General features: G+C 51.7%; 2 protein-coding genes across 3 annotated transcripts in view; one reads left to right on the forward strand and one right to left on the reverse strand.

Moving 5' to 3' along the window:
• CIAO3 (cytosolic iron-sulfur assembly component 3) lies at positions 1 to 10,079 on the reverse strand. Of its 2 annotated transcripts, none has more exons than XM_050317059.1 (11): positions 9,987 to 10,079; positions 8,631 to 8,726; positions 7,395 to 7,538; positions 7,014 to 7,146; positions 6,266 to 6,400; positions 5,861 to 5,979; positions 4,393 to 4,522; positions 4,088 to 4,160; positions 2,471 to 2,605; positions 1,605 to 1,762; positions 1 to 910 (listed from the first exon to the last, which is right to left on the reverse strand). In XM_050317059.1, the coding sequence occupies exons 1-11, from the start codon at positions 10,050 to 10,052 to the stop codon at positions 675 to 677; spliced, it is 1,425 nt and encodes a 474-aa protein (XP_050173016.1). In that variant the 5' UTR covers positions 10,053 to 10,079; the 3' UTR covers positions 1 to 674. The 2 variants fall into 2 exon arrangements, with proteins under 2 accessions (XP_050173016.1, XP_050173017.1); XM_050317060.1 differs by lacking the exon at positions 9,987 to 10,079 and adding an exon at positions 8,848 to 8,970.
• MSLN (mesothelin) overlaps positions 9,380 to 15,923 on the forward strand; it is a 23,719-nt gene continuing 17,175 nt past the window's right edge. Inside the window, 2 exon segments of the mRNA XM_050317069.1 lie at positions 9,380 to 9,524; positions 11,309 to 11,487. The gene's annotated coding sequence lies outside the window, so the exon portion shown is untranslated.

Here is a 15,923-nt window from a genome sequence, read left to right on the forward strand (position 1 = left end):
TTGCCCACAGTACAGATAATTATTATTATTATTATTATAATGAAAGGAAACAAAATCCCAAGGTTTCTCTTCAACATTCATTGCAGTCCCATCTCAGCAGGAAGCAAAGCAGCCCCAGAGCTGCTCCCAGGCTGCTGGAACCCTCCTGAGGGCACAGAACCTGCAGCTGCCCCCAGGGGCAGAGAAATGTAGAACCCCAAGGCCTAATTAGGCCACTGCTAATTAAATGAGGATGTTCCAGCAGAGGCAGCCATAACAGTGGGTGCTGTGCCAATGCTGCAAGGCCTGGATGAGGAATATTGTGCTGCAGGATAAACCCATCCCAGAGAGGCCAAATCCTGCCCTGAGCCACATCCCTTGGCACCTTAAATTCATAACTTCTGGTAGGAATAGGGTGGCAAAGGGAGGGCAGATTCAGCCCACGGAGACTGTGCAGAGGCTGGGATGCATTTCTGCTTCTTTAAACACGTGTTTTAAGTCAGTGTTTGGGTTTTATTTACATCACTTCAATAGTTATTAGGCTGAAGGAATTATGAGTGGTGGGCTCCACGACCATTCCCATCTTCTCCTTCCCAGAGGCAGGAATTTCACAGAACTTCAGGTGTCCTTTGAGAATCATAAATAGAGCTGGGGTTCAAAAGGCACTGAGGGTGTGTCTCTGGGCTTGCCAGTGCTCACCACTTGATGTTGAAGCCCGTGTTTGCTTTCTCCACGGGGTGATACTCCGTGTGCAGCGTTCCCACAGCCTTCTCCGAGTCCCTGCCCCCCAGCCAGTGCTCATAGAGCTCAGCCACAGCCTGGTTCTCCTCTGGAATCTCGGCCTCTGGGGACTCATACAGCCTCTCCACGAGCTGCAGCCTGTCCTTGGCTTCCCCCTCCAGCTTGATCTGCCCTCCTCCGTTCAAACAACCTGCGGCGACAACGGGGGAAAGCGAGGGGAGAAGGGACTTGAGCTTCAGCAGGAAAAACCCAGCGAAAAACTACAGTTAATTTACTCTGCAGACACTTACAGAACTGAAAACACCAACAGAAGGGAGGTTTACTCCCAGTTATCTCCCAGCAGCAGGGCCACAGGGCAGGGAGATCTTGGCTGTGCCTGTGGCCAGCTGGGAACGCGCCAGGAGCTCCAGCCCTTATCTCCCGCCTCCAGAAAAGGGTCAGAGCACACTCCAGGTGCATCCAGGCTTGGAGCCACAGCTTTGGAGCAAGGGAAGGGTGCCTGGGATGTGCTCTGGGGTGCTGGGGGCTGAGCTGGGCACTGAGAGGCTGCCCAAAGCAGTGTTAGGTGCTGGGGCTGTGCAGACCCTCGGGAGGGAGCAGTGGCTTCCAAGTGCCAAAAGTGGCCCCTCAGCATCACCCCAGGCTGGGATCAAGCTGCCCCTGCTCCCTGCTGGCTGATTCCGAGAGAGCCAGGAGGGAGGGAAAGGAAACTAAGTGGAAAATGGGATAAAACAGGTAGGCAGAGACTTTCTCCACCAGTCACGGCAACGTTTTCTGAAAGTGTAATGGTCAGTTTTGGGCAATTTTAGGGGAAAAATCCCCTCAGGTACCAAAGAAAACTCAGGAAACCCTCCTTAAAAGCAGTGCAGCCCTGACAGCCCCACCTGAGGGACAGGCCATGACCTCCACGTAGTGATAGGGCGACTTCCCCCGTTTCAGCTTCTGCACCAGGTTCTGGATGTTCCGAAATCCGTAAGCCAGAGCAAACTGGAGCAGCACTTCCCCATCCCTCTGCAGAGTCACCTCCTGGAAGTCCTTGTTTCTGAGGAACCAGAGCAGAGGAAATGTCTTACCCAAATGAACTTCTATTTTAAACTTCAAAGGGCCCTGAGCTAAACCCAAGTCCTCTGTGGATCTTATTTAAGAGCTGTCCTAGTTCTTTGCCACCCAAACAAAATATGAAGGAACTCCTTCCAGATCCTTCTCCAGGCTTGTTTGAGGAGCTGCCACCTGAGCAGAGTTTGCTGAAGGACACCTGTGCTGAATAAATCCTGAAAAGCTCAGCAAAGGGAGCCCTTTCACTGTGACAGACCTGAAGCCACTGAGGGAATTTTTAACTTGCAATGGGCCATAAAACCAGGGAGCAAACCAAGACTGAAGGATTCCAGACTCCAAAGGTTAGTGGGAATACCTGTTCCTGATAAAAAAAGTAAGTAATTTGGTTTTTATCACGTATTTCATATCAGAACTGTTTCTTCTGCTTCCTGGACCAGGGAATCCTAAACATAAATGTTGCTCATCAGGGACACAATTAATTACAAATGATACATTAAGTTAGAACTGGGAAGGTAGAAAGAATCTCAGGTGAATGAGCCTCAATGCCTAAACTCATGGGACTTGTTTTCTGTCTCACTGTAGTGTAAACAGAGCCCCAAAGCCCTCACACAAGGTTTTTTTTCTGTGATCAATAATTAGTGGACAGAATTCCAAAAATACTCCAGTGGTTTCTGTAGGATTTCCAGGTTCTTACTTCAGAGGTTTGTACTCAATGGTGTCCACGTGAATCCCAAAGAGCTCCTTGGCTGCGTGTCTGTAAATGTGCTCCAGGTACCCCCCCGAGCCCCCTCCAGGGTGGGTGCTGAGCTCCTCTGCTGCACTGCTGAGCCTGGGGGAGGGAGAGAGCAGCACCTTCAGGGGCATCTCTGGGAAAACAAACAGCCAACACAAACACAAAGGGCCAGGGGATTGAGGAACAGCAGAAGACACCGCAAAGCAGCTCCCTTTGAGCTCCAGCTTTTCCCTTTCTCTGGGAACCAGTTCATAGCCCCCGAGACCAGCAGGTTTAACCCCGTGCTGCTCACTGGAAACAGTGGCACCTGCCACAGGTTGTGGCTGCCCCACCCCTGAAGTGTCCAAGGCCAGGCTGGACAGGGCTTGGAGCAACCTGGGACAGTGGAAGGAGTCCCTGGGACTGTCCCTGGATGAGCTTTAAGGTCCTTCCAACCCAAACCATCCCAGGGTTCTAGCAGTGCCAGGACTTCTGCTCCTCCATGGCTGTTTCAGCAGGATCCTGGTTCAAGTTCACCACGTTTTTTAACAACTCTGTTACCACCAGCTCTGGGACTGCAGCCCTGCACAGCCAGTCCCATCTCCCTGCCACTCCAGAGCTCCAGCAGCTCTGCAGAGAGCATGGCAGTGTTCCTCAGGAACAGCTCCACATGTGGAAGCCACAACAATAGCTTTTGTTAGCAGAGGATAAGGAGCTGAGGGATCTCTCTGCAGCCTTGCTCAGGCAGTGACACTTGGATTCTCCCACTGACAGCTGCAGAGGGGAAAACACTTGAACCAGGGCCAAAGCTTCGAGCCCCAGCCAAAGCTGTTGCCTCTGGCAGATAAAATCTCTGCTGTGGAAGAGCTGCTGAAGCCCCAGTTGAGGCTGCAGGAAGTATTTTTAATTTGCTGTTGTTTACAGGAACTGAGCCCCATCCCACCCCCTGTGTGTCTGCCCTCACGTACAGCTCCTCTCCCCCAGGGACGCTGCCAGGAACGGTTATCCCAGCGAAACTCCTGGGATTTCTGGCACTTCAGCCCATCCTCGCTGCCAAATGTAATAATAACCTTAATGGGCTTTTCCACGTGCTGGGGGATAAAGCAGAACAACAGGCCTTGGGCTGCTCGTGGGCAGGCTCCAGTTCCCAAGGAATACGTGCTGTTTGGAGCCAGACGATCCCCGAGGAACGTGGGAGCCCCAGGAGGCTGGGGAGGCCCCCAGTGCTCTCCTGAGTAGCTGCCCAGAGATCTTTATCAGGTAATCAGATGTTCAGTTCCCTGTTATAACTGACACTTCCAGACTGTTGTTCCCTAAGGGAAGGCAAACACCTGAGGATCGTCTTTTCCCCTCTGTTTTCTGTTCGTGGTGTAACAAAAAGCAGGTGGGAGAGGACAAGGGTGTGTTGACGCTGTGTGAAGTGGCGCTTTTGGGACTCCAGTGCCTGAAGGGGCTACAGGGAAGGTGGAGAGGGAGCCCCATCAGGAATTGGAGTGCCAGGACAAGGGGGGATGGCAGGGTTAGATGGGGGAGTTCAGTGAAGAACTCTGTAAACACTGCATGAAAGAGAACAGGACTGGGATGAGGTTCTGTTCTTACATGGTATCCAAGGGAGCAGGAGCTACATCTGGGAGAGACACTCCTTCTTGTTCCAACAGCTTCAGCACTTCTCCTAGAACAGAACCAGCCAGAAATAGTTCTTGTTCTGGGGATAAAGGAAAACAAACAGCCCAGCACCTAAGGCTGCACCTGTATTTTTAGCAGGGTGTGATTTGCACTATTAGAGTGTAAATATACATCGATATTTGTCCCCTACAGCCTCTCTCAGAAACAAAGGGGCAGTAAAACTAGGAAACCCTTGGCTCTGAGGCTGCCAGAATGAGTTGACTACCTGTGGCTCTTACCTGTGGTGATCACACAGTCCACATCCCTGGTTTGGTACTGCTGGTTGAAAAAGTCTGGCCTGGAGGCCTCGAGCTTTTTGTCATAACAGGGCATCACTGTGACGTGGTAGATCTGGTCAGGGGTCAGGTGCTGCAAGAAAGACAAAGCTGGGCAGTTGGATCAGCCAAAATCTCACCTGTCCTGAGGGAGGTGTTTTCCAGCTATAAATGAGAATGGTGAAATTAATGCCACCATGCCCCTGGAAATAGTCCCCGTTCTTACTGAATATTTATATATATATAATTAGAAACTCATTAAATTATTTCTCTCCTAGAAGCCAATTTCAGTTTGTAGCAAGTGTCAGCAGTTTGGGCCTTTACAGGTTTCATGGAATCCTGGAATGGTTTGGGTTGGAAGGGACCTCAAACACCACCCAGTGCCACCCCCTGCCACGGGCAGGGACACCTTCCACTAGCCCAGGTTGCTCCAGCCTGGCCTTGGACACTCCCAGGGATGGGGCAGGCACAGACATTCCCTGTGTCCTGTCCCTCCAGGCCCTTGTAAACAGTCTGTGTCCATCTTTCCTGTCAGCTCCTTCAGGCACTGGAAGCTTCCCCCATCCTAGTGCAGATGATGCAAAGTCAGGCAGAGAGGTGAACCCCTAATGAAGCACTCAGGGAAAATGTTTCCTCCATGCTCCTAAAAGTCAGCCCCTGATCAGCAGCTGGAACACGATCTGGAGTCAGACAAAAACCTCAGGATGATCCAAGAAATAAACACAGGCCAGGGAAACAAGTCATTGACTCCAGGCCATTGTTTGAGTCCCTTGTGCCAAATATTCTCGGTAGCTGCCAATTTTTGTAACAAATATGCAATGTCAGCACCTCCTTAATGCAAGTGTTAAAGCACTGCTCGTTAGAGGACAATTAATCACAGAGCCAGAAGTGGTGCTTAAGTTCCTTACAGGACAAATCTGGGCTATTTGCATAACTCCAGGCTGTGAATATCAAACTCACTCTTGGAAAGACTCCAGGGGTTACAGACTGAGGACAGAACTACATCCAGCTGCAACAGAACATCAAGTTGGGAACGAGGGAGTTGTTTTTAGACAAGACATGATCTGCACGTAAGCACTGGCTGAGGCCTTGGCTGAGGGGAGCTGATGTGAAGTTACTCCCCAGCATGAAAAACCAGACCCAGACGAGATGGGAGCACAAAGACACTGATAAAGAAGTTTCTCCAGCCTTCCCAAATAACACACAGAGGTTTTAATTAGCCCCTGCAGCACATGCTCAGTGTGTTGTGCCTTAGTTATGAGCTTCTCTTTAGATAAAACAGAAATGAGGAAGATTCTGGCTTAGTAACCTTGTGCAAGGTAATTTTGACCTTTAAACGTGGGTAACATGTAGCAAAAGAGAAAAAAAAATCAGCCTAAAGTGTTCAATTTGAGTGGTTTTCCATCAGGAATAGCATTTTTTAGACCTTTACCTGCTGCTCTGCAAAATAGCCCTTGACCAAGGAGCCCATGACCTGCTGGGGGGACTTGGTGGTGCTGATGTAGGGGATGATGAAGCTGCCGTGGGTTTTCTCTGCGTAGCAGATCCAACCTGGAGAGAATGGAATTAGCAAATTAAACTGAAAAACCACAAGCAGGCCTTTACCTTGCCCATCCTCCCCCCAACCTCAGGCTTAGAACCCATTAATAACCATTCTGAGCCTCAGCCCAGCACAGAAAGCAAAGGATTCAGTGAGATCCTCGGGCAGCTGCATTACCCTTGCTGTTAACACCAAGCTCTCTGTGCTGAAGGGAGCAATCCTCCAGGGAAATGCAGCCATCTGAACCTTTCTGCCCAGCTCTGTGACTCTCAGTGCCAGTTGTAACCCCCTGCATACCTGGGCAGGCAGAGGCCAGCATTGGCAGGGCCCCTCTGTCCTCGGTTTGCCTGCGGAAGCGTCTCACAAACTCCCGCTGGCTCTCCAGCAGGCTGAAGTTTCTGGAGAAAGTTGTGTCGAAAACATAGTGCACACCTAGGCAGGACAGCAGCAGGGTTAGAGCCACGGGAGAGGTGCAGCAAAAAGCCTCCAGTTAAGCCAGATTCCAGCTTATTTCCAGGCACTCCCTCCCTGCAGCTGAGAGGGAGCCTTTTTCCCCAACACACCAGCGCAGACCAGGAGCAAAAGTGACAGGAGAGCTGTAAATCTAAAATGGAAAATTCCTGTAAATGGTCCTTAACCGCTTTCATAGAATCATGGAATGGTTTGGGTCGAAAAGGACCTTAAAGGTCAGTTAATCCACCCCCTGGCATGGGCAGGGACACCTCCCACTAGCTCAGGTTGCTCCAACCTGGCCTTGGACACTTGCAGGGATGGGGCAGCAACAGCTTCTCTGGACAACCTGTGCCAGGGCCTGCCCACCCTCCCAGGGAAGGATTTCTCTCCAGTCTCCCATCCTCTCTGGCAGTTTAAATCCATTCCCCCTTGTCCTGGCACTATCTGCCCCTATAAGAAGTCCCTCCAAGTTTATTCTTTGGCTGAAGTTGTGGACAGTTTGGGGTTAAATCCCCTCAACCCTGGGGTCTCAAACCCTGTCTGACAGCCCCCCCAGAGCCCCTCTGGGGTAACACAACAATCCCACACTTGCCTAAACTCTTCAGGAATGTTGTCAGCTTCTTGGCTGTTTCCAGAACACCCATTTTACACTTGGCAGCCAGGGACGCTCTGGATTGAGGGGAAACAGAGACCACCACCAATTTCTGTTCGTTGGGAGCAGCAGCCTTGGATAAAACCAAACAGAACCACTGTCAGACAACACGGCCCAGGCACAATTCCAGCACTGGAGCACCACAAAGTACCTCACACATTAACTCTTCAGTCAGTAACTCACTCACAAAGCCCCTGAGAACTTTTTAAAAATGAGAACAACCCACGAGGGTGCACCAAAAACACCCTCAGGGCTCTGGAACTCCCTTTGGCTGTGTGTTTTCCCCCCCTGTCTGTGCAGATGCCACAGCCTGTGGCCCACCTTGTTGGCAGCCAGCACTCTGCAGAGCTCCTCGTGGCTCTGCTGGGTGATGAGCACACTCTCTGCTGAGGTGATGCAGCCACTGCAGGCCAGGCAGTCGTTCAGGGTGATTTTGGCCTTTTCCAGCTTCTGTGCTCCCCCATCCTACGAGGAAACAGGGCACACACTCAGCTCTGGGCTCACCCAGGAGCTGCTTTCCCACCCTCCCCACAAACAGCACCAAAGATGATGCTCTTGGTTCAGCATCACAGAAAGGAGGTTTGGTTTTAGTCAGACGGGGTGGAAGACACCTGAACTTGCTGGTTTTAATAGGATTGTTTGGCACAGAGATGGAAGGAGTCATCCCAGACAGGCTTGTCACTGGAAGGAAAGTGTTTTCATGATATCTGACCTGAATAAGTTGGTTTCCCCCTGAGATTCTCCTCTAATCATCACTCCTGGATAAAGTCAGGAACAGGCAGAGCAATTAGGTGCTATTAATACTATAAAATAAGAAACCAGACCCCTCTGGAAGTGCTGTATCCTCCTTTCTTTAGGTCAAAAGGTCACTCTCTGCCTAAAGTATCATTCCCAGATGAATTCCCAGCGTGGTTAACTGAGCAATGCCAAAATTTTCTGTGAAAACAGGGAAACTGTTCTGCAAGACTCAGCAGGAATTTTGGAAGGAGACTTATGAATTCAGCAGGATATTTGAGAAATAATTTGAAATATTATTAAAAAAAAATCAGAGTAAGATTTACTAAAAATATCCAGTTGAATCTCTTTAAGAGTGAGCATAAAAGGCATTGTCACAAATAACCTCGAATTGCTGATCCTTAAGGACTGAAGGCAAAATAAACTTCTCAGCTTTACTGCTCTAACACTGAAAATCACTGATTAATGTCAGTGTTTAGAGCATAAAACTGCCACAAAATTGGAATTACTGCTTATAAAATCACTGCTTATAAATTAATTTCTAAATTAAAATGCTCACAAATTAAAATGTAATAAATTGGTAACTGATAAAATGAAAATCATCACTGATTAATGTCAATGTTTCAGAGCATAAAACTGACATGAAATTGGAATTGCTGCTTAGAAATCAAAAAGTCAGACTTTGGGAAAAAAACACAAGAATGCTGCCAGGGACACTTCTCAATCATCTTGGTTCTCTTTGAGGCATTAACTGTTCAAACAGTTAAAATACACCCATTTTTCTGAGTGTTTTACACAACAAACGATCAAATTCCCACCTACCTGATCGATCTGGAAGTAGCTCCCGTCTGCCTCGATCCTGATCTTTGCTGCTGCTTTTCCAGCCTGTTTTTCCACCTTGACAGGTTTGATACATTCCTGGAAGAGCAATAAAGCCCCCAGGTGAGGAGATGAGCACCCCAAAAGTTGGTGTCACAGAAACAGATCCAACTCCTCTCCATTCAAACTGCAAGAAACCATCCAAGGAAAGGCTCCTTACCCCTTTCGAACAGAAAGAACACCTTTCCAGCATCAGCCCAAAAGCTGGGGATGGCTTTGCTGCTCTTTCAGGAGGATCTCAGCTCCGATTTAGGGCTCTGCCAGAGCAGCCCGTGGCCAGACCCTCCTCCCCAGGCTCAGCCCACCCTCTGCTGCTCCGGGAGGAGTGGTCCGAGCACACGTCCCGTGCCAGGGAACTTTAATTCCTGGCAAAGAGCCCCTGAGGAGCATCCCGTTCCCCGTGCTGTTCCAGGGTGGAGTCCTGGGTGGTTTTTGTTTGTTTGTTTTTGTTTGTTTTGGGTTTTTTGTTTGTTTGGTTTTTTGTGTGTGGTTTTTTTTTTTTTTTTTTTTTTTTGCATTTTGTGCCGTTTTTATTGTTCAGCCCCCCCCCAACTGCTCGTCCTGCCGCTCCAGCCCCGGCTGCTCTGCCTTGCACACCCCGCTCTGCCAAAAAAACCTCATCCACCTCCCCTGCATCCCCTGCCCTTCGCAGGACCCAGAGAACTCCTCGGTTCTGCAGCGATCCCTCCCCGAAACGCAAACCGGGAAGAATTCCCCTGGAAACCCAAGAACTCCGGGGAGAACGAGCGGGGCTCGTCACTCCCCATCCCACTGATCCCATGTCAGGGTGGTTTTCCCGCAAATACATCCAGGGTTAATATTTTGCACGCTCCACGGGTGAGTATTTTGGCACTCCAGGGTCAACATTTTGCTCTCCAGGGTCAATATTTTGCACTTTTCCAGCGCCAGGAGCCTCTGGAAGCAGCCGGGCTGCCCCTCCTCGGTGCCCCGTGTGACAGGGACCTCCTTCAGGGTTACGATTTAACTGGGAAGGGCCCAATGAACACCCCACAGAGCGGGCTGGGGATCTGATCCCAGATTCCTGCCTGTCCCCAGCAGCTGGGGCTGCGAGGGACAGCGAGGAATATCCATTTATTCCCCTTTTCCCATCTCCCGCAGCCGCCGGCGGTGTCTGAGGGGGGAGGACAGGAGGTGACTGTCACCCCTCCCCACACCCCATCCCAACCCCCTGAGGGCCGCGTTCGCCCCTTCCCCGCGGGTGCCGGGGCATTGCCTGGCACGGCCTGGCCCCGGGAAACCCCCACCCAACCCCCGGGAACCCCCTCGGGCCGAACCCACCTGCGAGGGGGCGATGAAATCGTCGAGCTCGGTGAGCTGCAGGACCCCGCTGAACCGGCCCGCCATGGCCGCTGCAAAACCGCCACGCTGCCGTAAAGCACGGCGGGGCTTTATTTATTTATTTATTTATTTATTTATTTATTTATTTATTTATTTATTTATTTATTTATTTATTGGGTTTCCGGCAGGGATAAAGCGGCGCCGCGATCGTTCAGGGTGTTCCCGTGGTGCTGGCCCGGGGATGGTGGGGGTGTTGGGGGGGAGAGAATTCGATGTTTTGTGGTTCGCAGATTGGGGATTTCGGGGTCTGGCAGAATTGTACGCAGTGTGTATTAACGGGGGGTTTTATTTAACAAAATATATCATTGCACTGTTCGTGGGAGCGCCCTGGGGCACCTGGGTGGGAGGTGCTGGTTGGGGGGTGCTTTTGGCAGTCCCAGACAGGTGGGATGTGCTGAGCTGGGAGAGACCCCCAGGGAACATCCCTCCAACTCCAAAGGGATCGGCCCAGACAGGGATCAAAACACACCCTGGGCATCATCAGGATCATCCAGACCCGCTCCTGGCCCCGCACAGGACACCCCAACAGCCCCACCCTGTACCTGGGCCATGTTTGGTCTCCATCAGTCACAGCCTTGGAGCAGGGAGGGCTTAAAGGGTCAAACCTCCTGTTCTGACCCTACAAACAGGGCACAGGGAGGGCTTAAAGGGTCAAACCTGTTCTGACCCTACAAACAGGGCACAGGGAGGGCTTAAAGGGTCAAACCTCATGTTCTGACTCTACAAACAGGGCACAGGGAGAGGCTTAAAGGGTCAAACCTCCTGTTCTGACCCCACAAACAGGTCAGGAGGCTGAGCCGGAGGGAATTCCTGCAGGTGCTCGGCACAACAAGGTGCTAAGTGGGCACTCCGGGAGAGGATTTAGGGCTGGGAGTTTGGAGAGAGGTGGGAATTAGTCAGGCTGGAAGTTAAGTCTGATTTTCCAGTTTATGAGCTGGGTCTCTGAGTTCCATAACTGAGCTCTGTCTTCTCCCCTCCTTCTTTCCTAGGGCTGTGCATGTCCTGTCACCAGGTACAGGTGACTCTGTGCACACACATATATCTAAATATTTATGTTTCTCTATATTTATATTTCTCTATATTTACATTTCTCTATATTTATGTATCTATACATTTATATATTGATGTATTTCTCTCTGGAGGAGAGGGCAGGTTGAAGGGCTCTGTCCCATCACCAGGTGTCAGCCTTGCTGCGAGAAGCACCTCAGAACACACACAGCCTCTCAGCAGGGTCTGGCTCACATGGAATCATTTTCCTGCAGCTCCTCCAGCCAGAACTTCTCGGGAATGAGGAATCCTGTCAACTCTCGCTGTGATTTGGGCACTTCAGTGTGTGGCAGAGCTGTGCAGGTGCTGCTGATGGTCCCGGCAGAGCCAGGGGGAGCTGGAGCATTTCTGGGTGCCCTCAACGCCTCCCCTTTCCTGCCTGGCCCCCTGCAAGGTGAGTGTGTGCTTTGGGAGGAGCCAAGTGGTGCTGGAAACATCAGGAGAAATCAAACTCTCCATCACTGGTTTTTTAGTGTTAGAAAGCAGGAATTGCTTTACTCACAGTGCCAGCTCTCCCCCAAACATGCAACACCCAACCTTCCAAACTTTTCACTAATTAATTAACGTTCACTGGTTGTAAATTACAAATTTCTCTGCATTAATTACTGTTCTAACTTCTACTGGTCATTGCTTTCTAATTAGCCCCCATTTTCAGTGTGTTTGTTACCTTTGTTTTCCTCAGATAGACAGAATTTCAGTGCAAATGCTGAATTGTCTGGGTTAGTTTTGGTTTTTGTCTCTGCTTTGTGCCACGTGTCCTTGTGGGCTATAAATCCTCATTCCTGGTGCCCAGTTCTCAGCAATATTTCTCTCCCCCAGGCTTTGCTCACTGAAGCACAGCAAGGCTGGTTTAGCAGAACTTCAAGTTTCAGTGATTTTGCTGAACTGTGTTTGTGAAAAATCTTGTTCCAGTGGGAAGTTACACTGGCTATGGGTAATTGAAACAATTCATTTGGAAATTTGTATCATTTCCCACAGGAGGACGTGGCACCAGTAGCTCCATTCCTGGATTTTCAGTCCTGTGGGATTAAATCCATGATGGCTGAGGGGCCCCTGATGTGACAATGAGGTCCTTCCTGGGCAGCCCTTCAAGGCTGGGCTGGTTTTCCAGGAGCCTTTGGCAGCTCTGAGCCTCCTCCTGCTGCAAACTGGTCCCCCAGTAAGGTGGGAGGCCTCCAAACTGGTCCTGTTGCTCCTCCTGGCTGCTGTTGTGTCTGGAGGGTGTCCAGGGGGTCTCAGCCCTGCCCTGCTGGGTGGCCAAACAGGTTGGGCTGGGCACTGCTGGGCACCCTCCTGCTCCCAGGAGCAGCTGCTTGGTCACCAAACCCCCCTGAGGGAGGAACATCAGACGTCAGAGAATCACCTTTCCTTTTTCAGCTTGTTTGCATTCCTAGTTCAGGATGTGATTGAAGGATTACCTGTCGGTGGTTTTTGACTTTGTGCAATGCAAAGGTCACAGAGGAGGTGGCAGAGGACAGGGGGAGGCAGAAACCACCCAAAATCCCTTGTGTAAACCTCCAGGAATGTGCAGCATGGTGGTTGGGTTTTACTTCCAGCTATAAACTGGCACTTGATGCTCTTTGGCCTTTGTATCCTGTCTCCATTGTCCCTGGGACACTTCCTTTGGCAGGGGCAGGAGCAGCTGGGAGTGCTGTGTGGCCAGAGCGGGGTTTGCTCTGGGGTTACTCCAGCAGGGATAAACCAGGACTGGCTCTCAGTATTGAGGTGAGTGAGGGATGGGTGTGTTTGGTGGCAGGAAGGTCTCTGACACCCTTGGCTTTCCTCCCTCCTCCTTTGCAACTTAGAACTACCCTTGTTAGCACTGACAGGTGAGGATGGAATCACTCAGCTTCAAAAAGACCTCTGAGAGTCCAACATCCCCCAGCACTGCCAAGGCCACCACTAACCCCTGTCCCCAAGTGCCACATCCACGGGGCTTTTAAATGCCCCCAGAGCTGGGACTCCACCCCTGCCCTGGGCAGCCCTTTCTGTGACGAAATTTTGATTGATATCCAGCCTGGACCTCCCCTGGCACAACTTGAGGCTGTTCCCTCTCGTCCTGTCCCTTGTCCCCTGGGCCAGACGGTCTTACCTGAGCTGTCAAACACAAACCCTCCGGGTCAGGCTCTGCTGAGCCCCCCTGGCATTTGCAGGTGTGGGCTCAGGAGCAACCTGAAGCCAGCAATGCTTCTTTTCCCATATTGCCTGCTGGTAACTGAACCCTTGGGCAAACAGGGTGAGCCGAGCTGCTCGTTGAACCAAACACTGCCTTGTCCATCAAAGTCTCCCGGTGACATTTACTGGGCAGGTCCCAAACAGCACAGTCCCAGCCCTGCTGGCACCGGGGTACTGGCACATATTTTCACAGATCTGTGCCAAGATAAGGCTGGGTGGGTTTGCAGGCAAAGGTGGCAGCTGGAAGGGGCCCAAACACCCCAGTTCCCCACTCCTGACAAGGCTCCTCTTTCCCAGCACTGCCCACAGCAGGATGTCCAACCCTGGTGATAGGTTTTAACTGCAGGATGAGGCTTCCCAAAAATGCATCTTCTGCTTTTAGACAGAACCTTGCAGGCTGCCAGCACAGAATTATTGCCCCAGGCAAAGTAATTGTTGGATCCACCCTTAAGCCAGTGATGAGCACCTGGAGAGCTCTCCTGACTTTCTCCCCTGGGATTCTGCAGGTGGTGACAGAGGGTTTGGTGCAGAGCAGCAGGATCTGCTGTGACCACAGGGCAGTGCTGGGTGGGGCCCTGCCACTCAAATCTCTTCTCACGTGGGCAGTTTTTAGCAGACTTTCCTTGTTTGGAGAGATGAGGAGAGGAGAAGTTTCACACAGACTTTCAGTCACTGGGGCTCTTCCTTCGTGTGCCAAGTCCCATCAATCCTGGGATCTGCACAGGCAGCAGGAAGGGAAGAGCTGAGTGCAAGTGTTGGCCTATCATAACGAGCTCATTGTTGTGGGCTTGGAGCTGTTTGTGCCTCAAACCACAGGTTTTGCATCACTGGTGTCCCCTTATCCCTTCTGTCAGCTCTGGACCCCACCCAGCTCACCTGACTGGGCAGCAAACCTGGCACCAGAGAAAGGAGCTTTGCTCTAGGCTGGCACTTGACCTTCATGGCTCCTTCTCCTGGTTGTCCCTCCAGTCTGCTTTGGGGAACCTTCTCCAAGCTGCAGTTGTGTCCCCAGGTCCAAGGGGCTGGGCAGTGCAGCTGGGTCATGTCGTGCTTCTCCTGGACTCTCCAAGGTTGTTTACTTTGGGCATTTGGATGTGAGCGCATGGGAGATCCTCTGTGGGATGGACTCACATCATGAAGGGATTTGATGGGATGGACATGATACAGAGAATTAATCCAGTTTGCCTTTTAGCCCCAAATGTCTCCAAATCCTCTCTTTACAGCCTTGCAGGACACGAGGCTGCTCTGCTGAGCTGAGGGGAGACCTGGCATTCCCCAGAGAGCACAAAGCCCCTTTGTGCTGGGTGAATGCCACAGCTCAGCTGGGACAAGCAGGGCGTGTGCCCTGCCTGCTGGGGATGGCATTGAGGAGGATTTATTTCCTCTGGTCACACCTGGCTCAGCACAGCAGGAGCAGCGATTGTGCAGCCTGGTGTGACTGGAGAACACTTGAGCCCCACTTGGGGCTGCCCATGCCCTGCCAGGCTGGGTGGGAAGGCTCTGACTCACTTTGCCCTGGGACAAACCAGGGCTCAGGGCTGTCCCACCCACTGCAGGTTCCATGGCCCCCCTTCCCGCCCCACCTCGGGGTGTGTGTTGGTGATCCTGAGGCAGAGCTGGGCTTCAGGTCAGGGAAAAAGGAGGTTGTGGAGGAAGGTGAGGCAGAGAGAGGTCTCCTGAGTAGTTGTGTTGAGCTGAAGGTGACTGTCGTTACAGGGGAGCTCCAAAATGTTCCTCACAGACCTCCCAGGGGCAGCCTGGGCACAGCCATCCACGGAGCAGGGCGTGGGCTGGGCAGCCTTGGGCACCTCTCCCTGCTCTGTGCTGCCTGGCCAAGAGCAGATCTCCAGCTGTGTCCCACTGAGGGCAGGTTTTACCAACGTTCCTGCTCTGTGTTCCCGTTTCCTGCAGCTGAGAAGCCCCAGGTCCAGGATCTGAGGGGTCCTCCAGGGACTCCTTGTCATGAACTGTGGTGACAGGACAAGGGGGAATGGGTACAAACTGAAAGAGGAGAAGTTTAGGTTGGGTATTTGGAAGGAATCCTTCCCTGGGAGGGTGGGCAGCCCCTGGCACAGGTTGCCCAGAGGAGCTGTGGCTGCTCCATCCCTGGAAGTGTCCAAGGCCAGGCTGGACAGGGCTTGGAGCAACCTGGGCTGGTGGAAGGTGTCCCTGCCCATGGCAGGGGGTGGAATGAGATGAGCCTTAAGGTCCCTTCTAACCCCTTAAACACTCCATGGTTCCATGATCTGGCTGCAGGTGGCAGAGCCCTTTGCTGCTGTCCTGGTTGGCTCTTCTTTGGACCCACACTTTTTCCAGCAGCTCCACAACCACTTTCCCACCTTTCCTGTCATGGACAACCCTCTTCTGATGCTGATCCAAAAGGTGCAAAACACTGAGAGCTGTGGTGTTTGAGAGCTGATGGAAGGATCCCCCCCAGCTCCAGGACACCTCCTTTGGGAATCCTGGGGAAGAGGCTCCTTGCTTTGAGCTCGGGGTCTCTGTGGATTGGTCCAAGCACAAAAATGATTTGTGGTGGTGGAATCACTTTCACATGCTGTGAGTCAGACCAGCTGCATTCACGGCTTGCTGTTGCTGTTCCAAAACAGCTGATGAGCACATGAAGTGGGGTGAGAGGACGGGGAGTGTGGAGGGAGC

The sequence above is a fragment of the Myiozetetes cayanensis genome, unplaced genomic scaffold (genome assembly GCF_022539395.1).
Source record: "Myiozetetes cayanensis isolate MyiCay16 unplaced genomic scaffold, myiCay2020 scf20-37, whole genome shotgun sequence".
Classification (NCBI taxonomy): Eukaryota; Metazoa; Chordata; class Aves; order Passeriformes; family Tyrannidae; genus Myiozetetes; species Myiozetetes cayanensis.

What these genes read in the sequence shown, in the direction of transcription:
- CIAO3 (XM_050317059.1), bottom strand. Translation starts at nt 10,052, where the DNA reads ATGGCGGGCCGGTTCAGCGGGGTCCTGCAGCTCACCGAGCTCGACGAT. An exon ending in ATTTCATCGCCCCCTCGCAG is followed by an intron (nt 8,727 to 9,986) that starts GTGGGTTCGGCC and finishes TTGCTCTTCCAG; the next exon opens with GAATGTATCAAACCTGTCAA. An exon ending in GAGTGCTGGCTGCCAACAAG is followed by an intron (nt 7,147 to 7,394) that starts GTGGGCCACAGG and finishes GTTTTATCCAAG; the next exon opens with GCTGCTGCTCCCAACGAACA.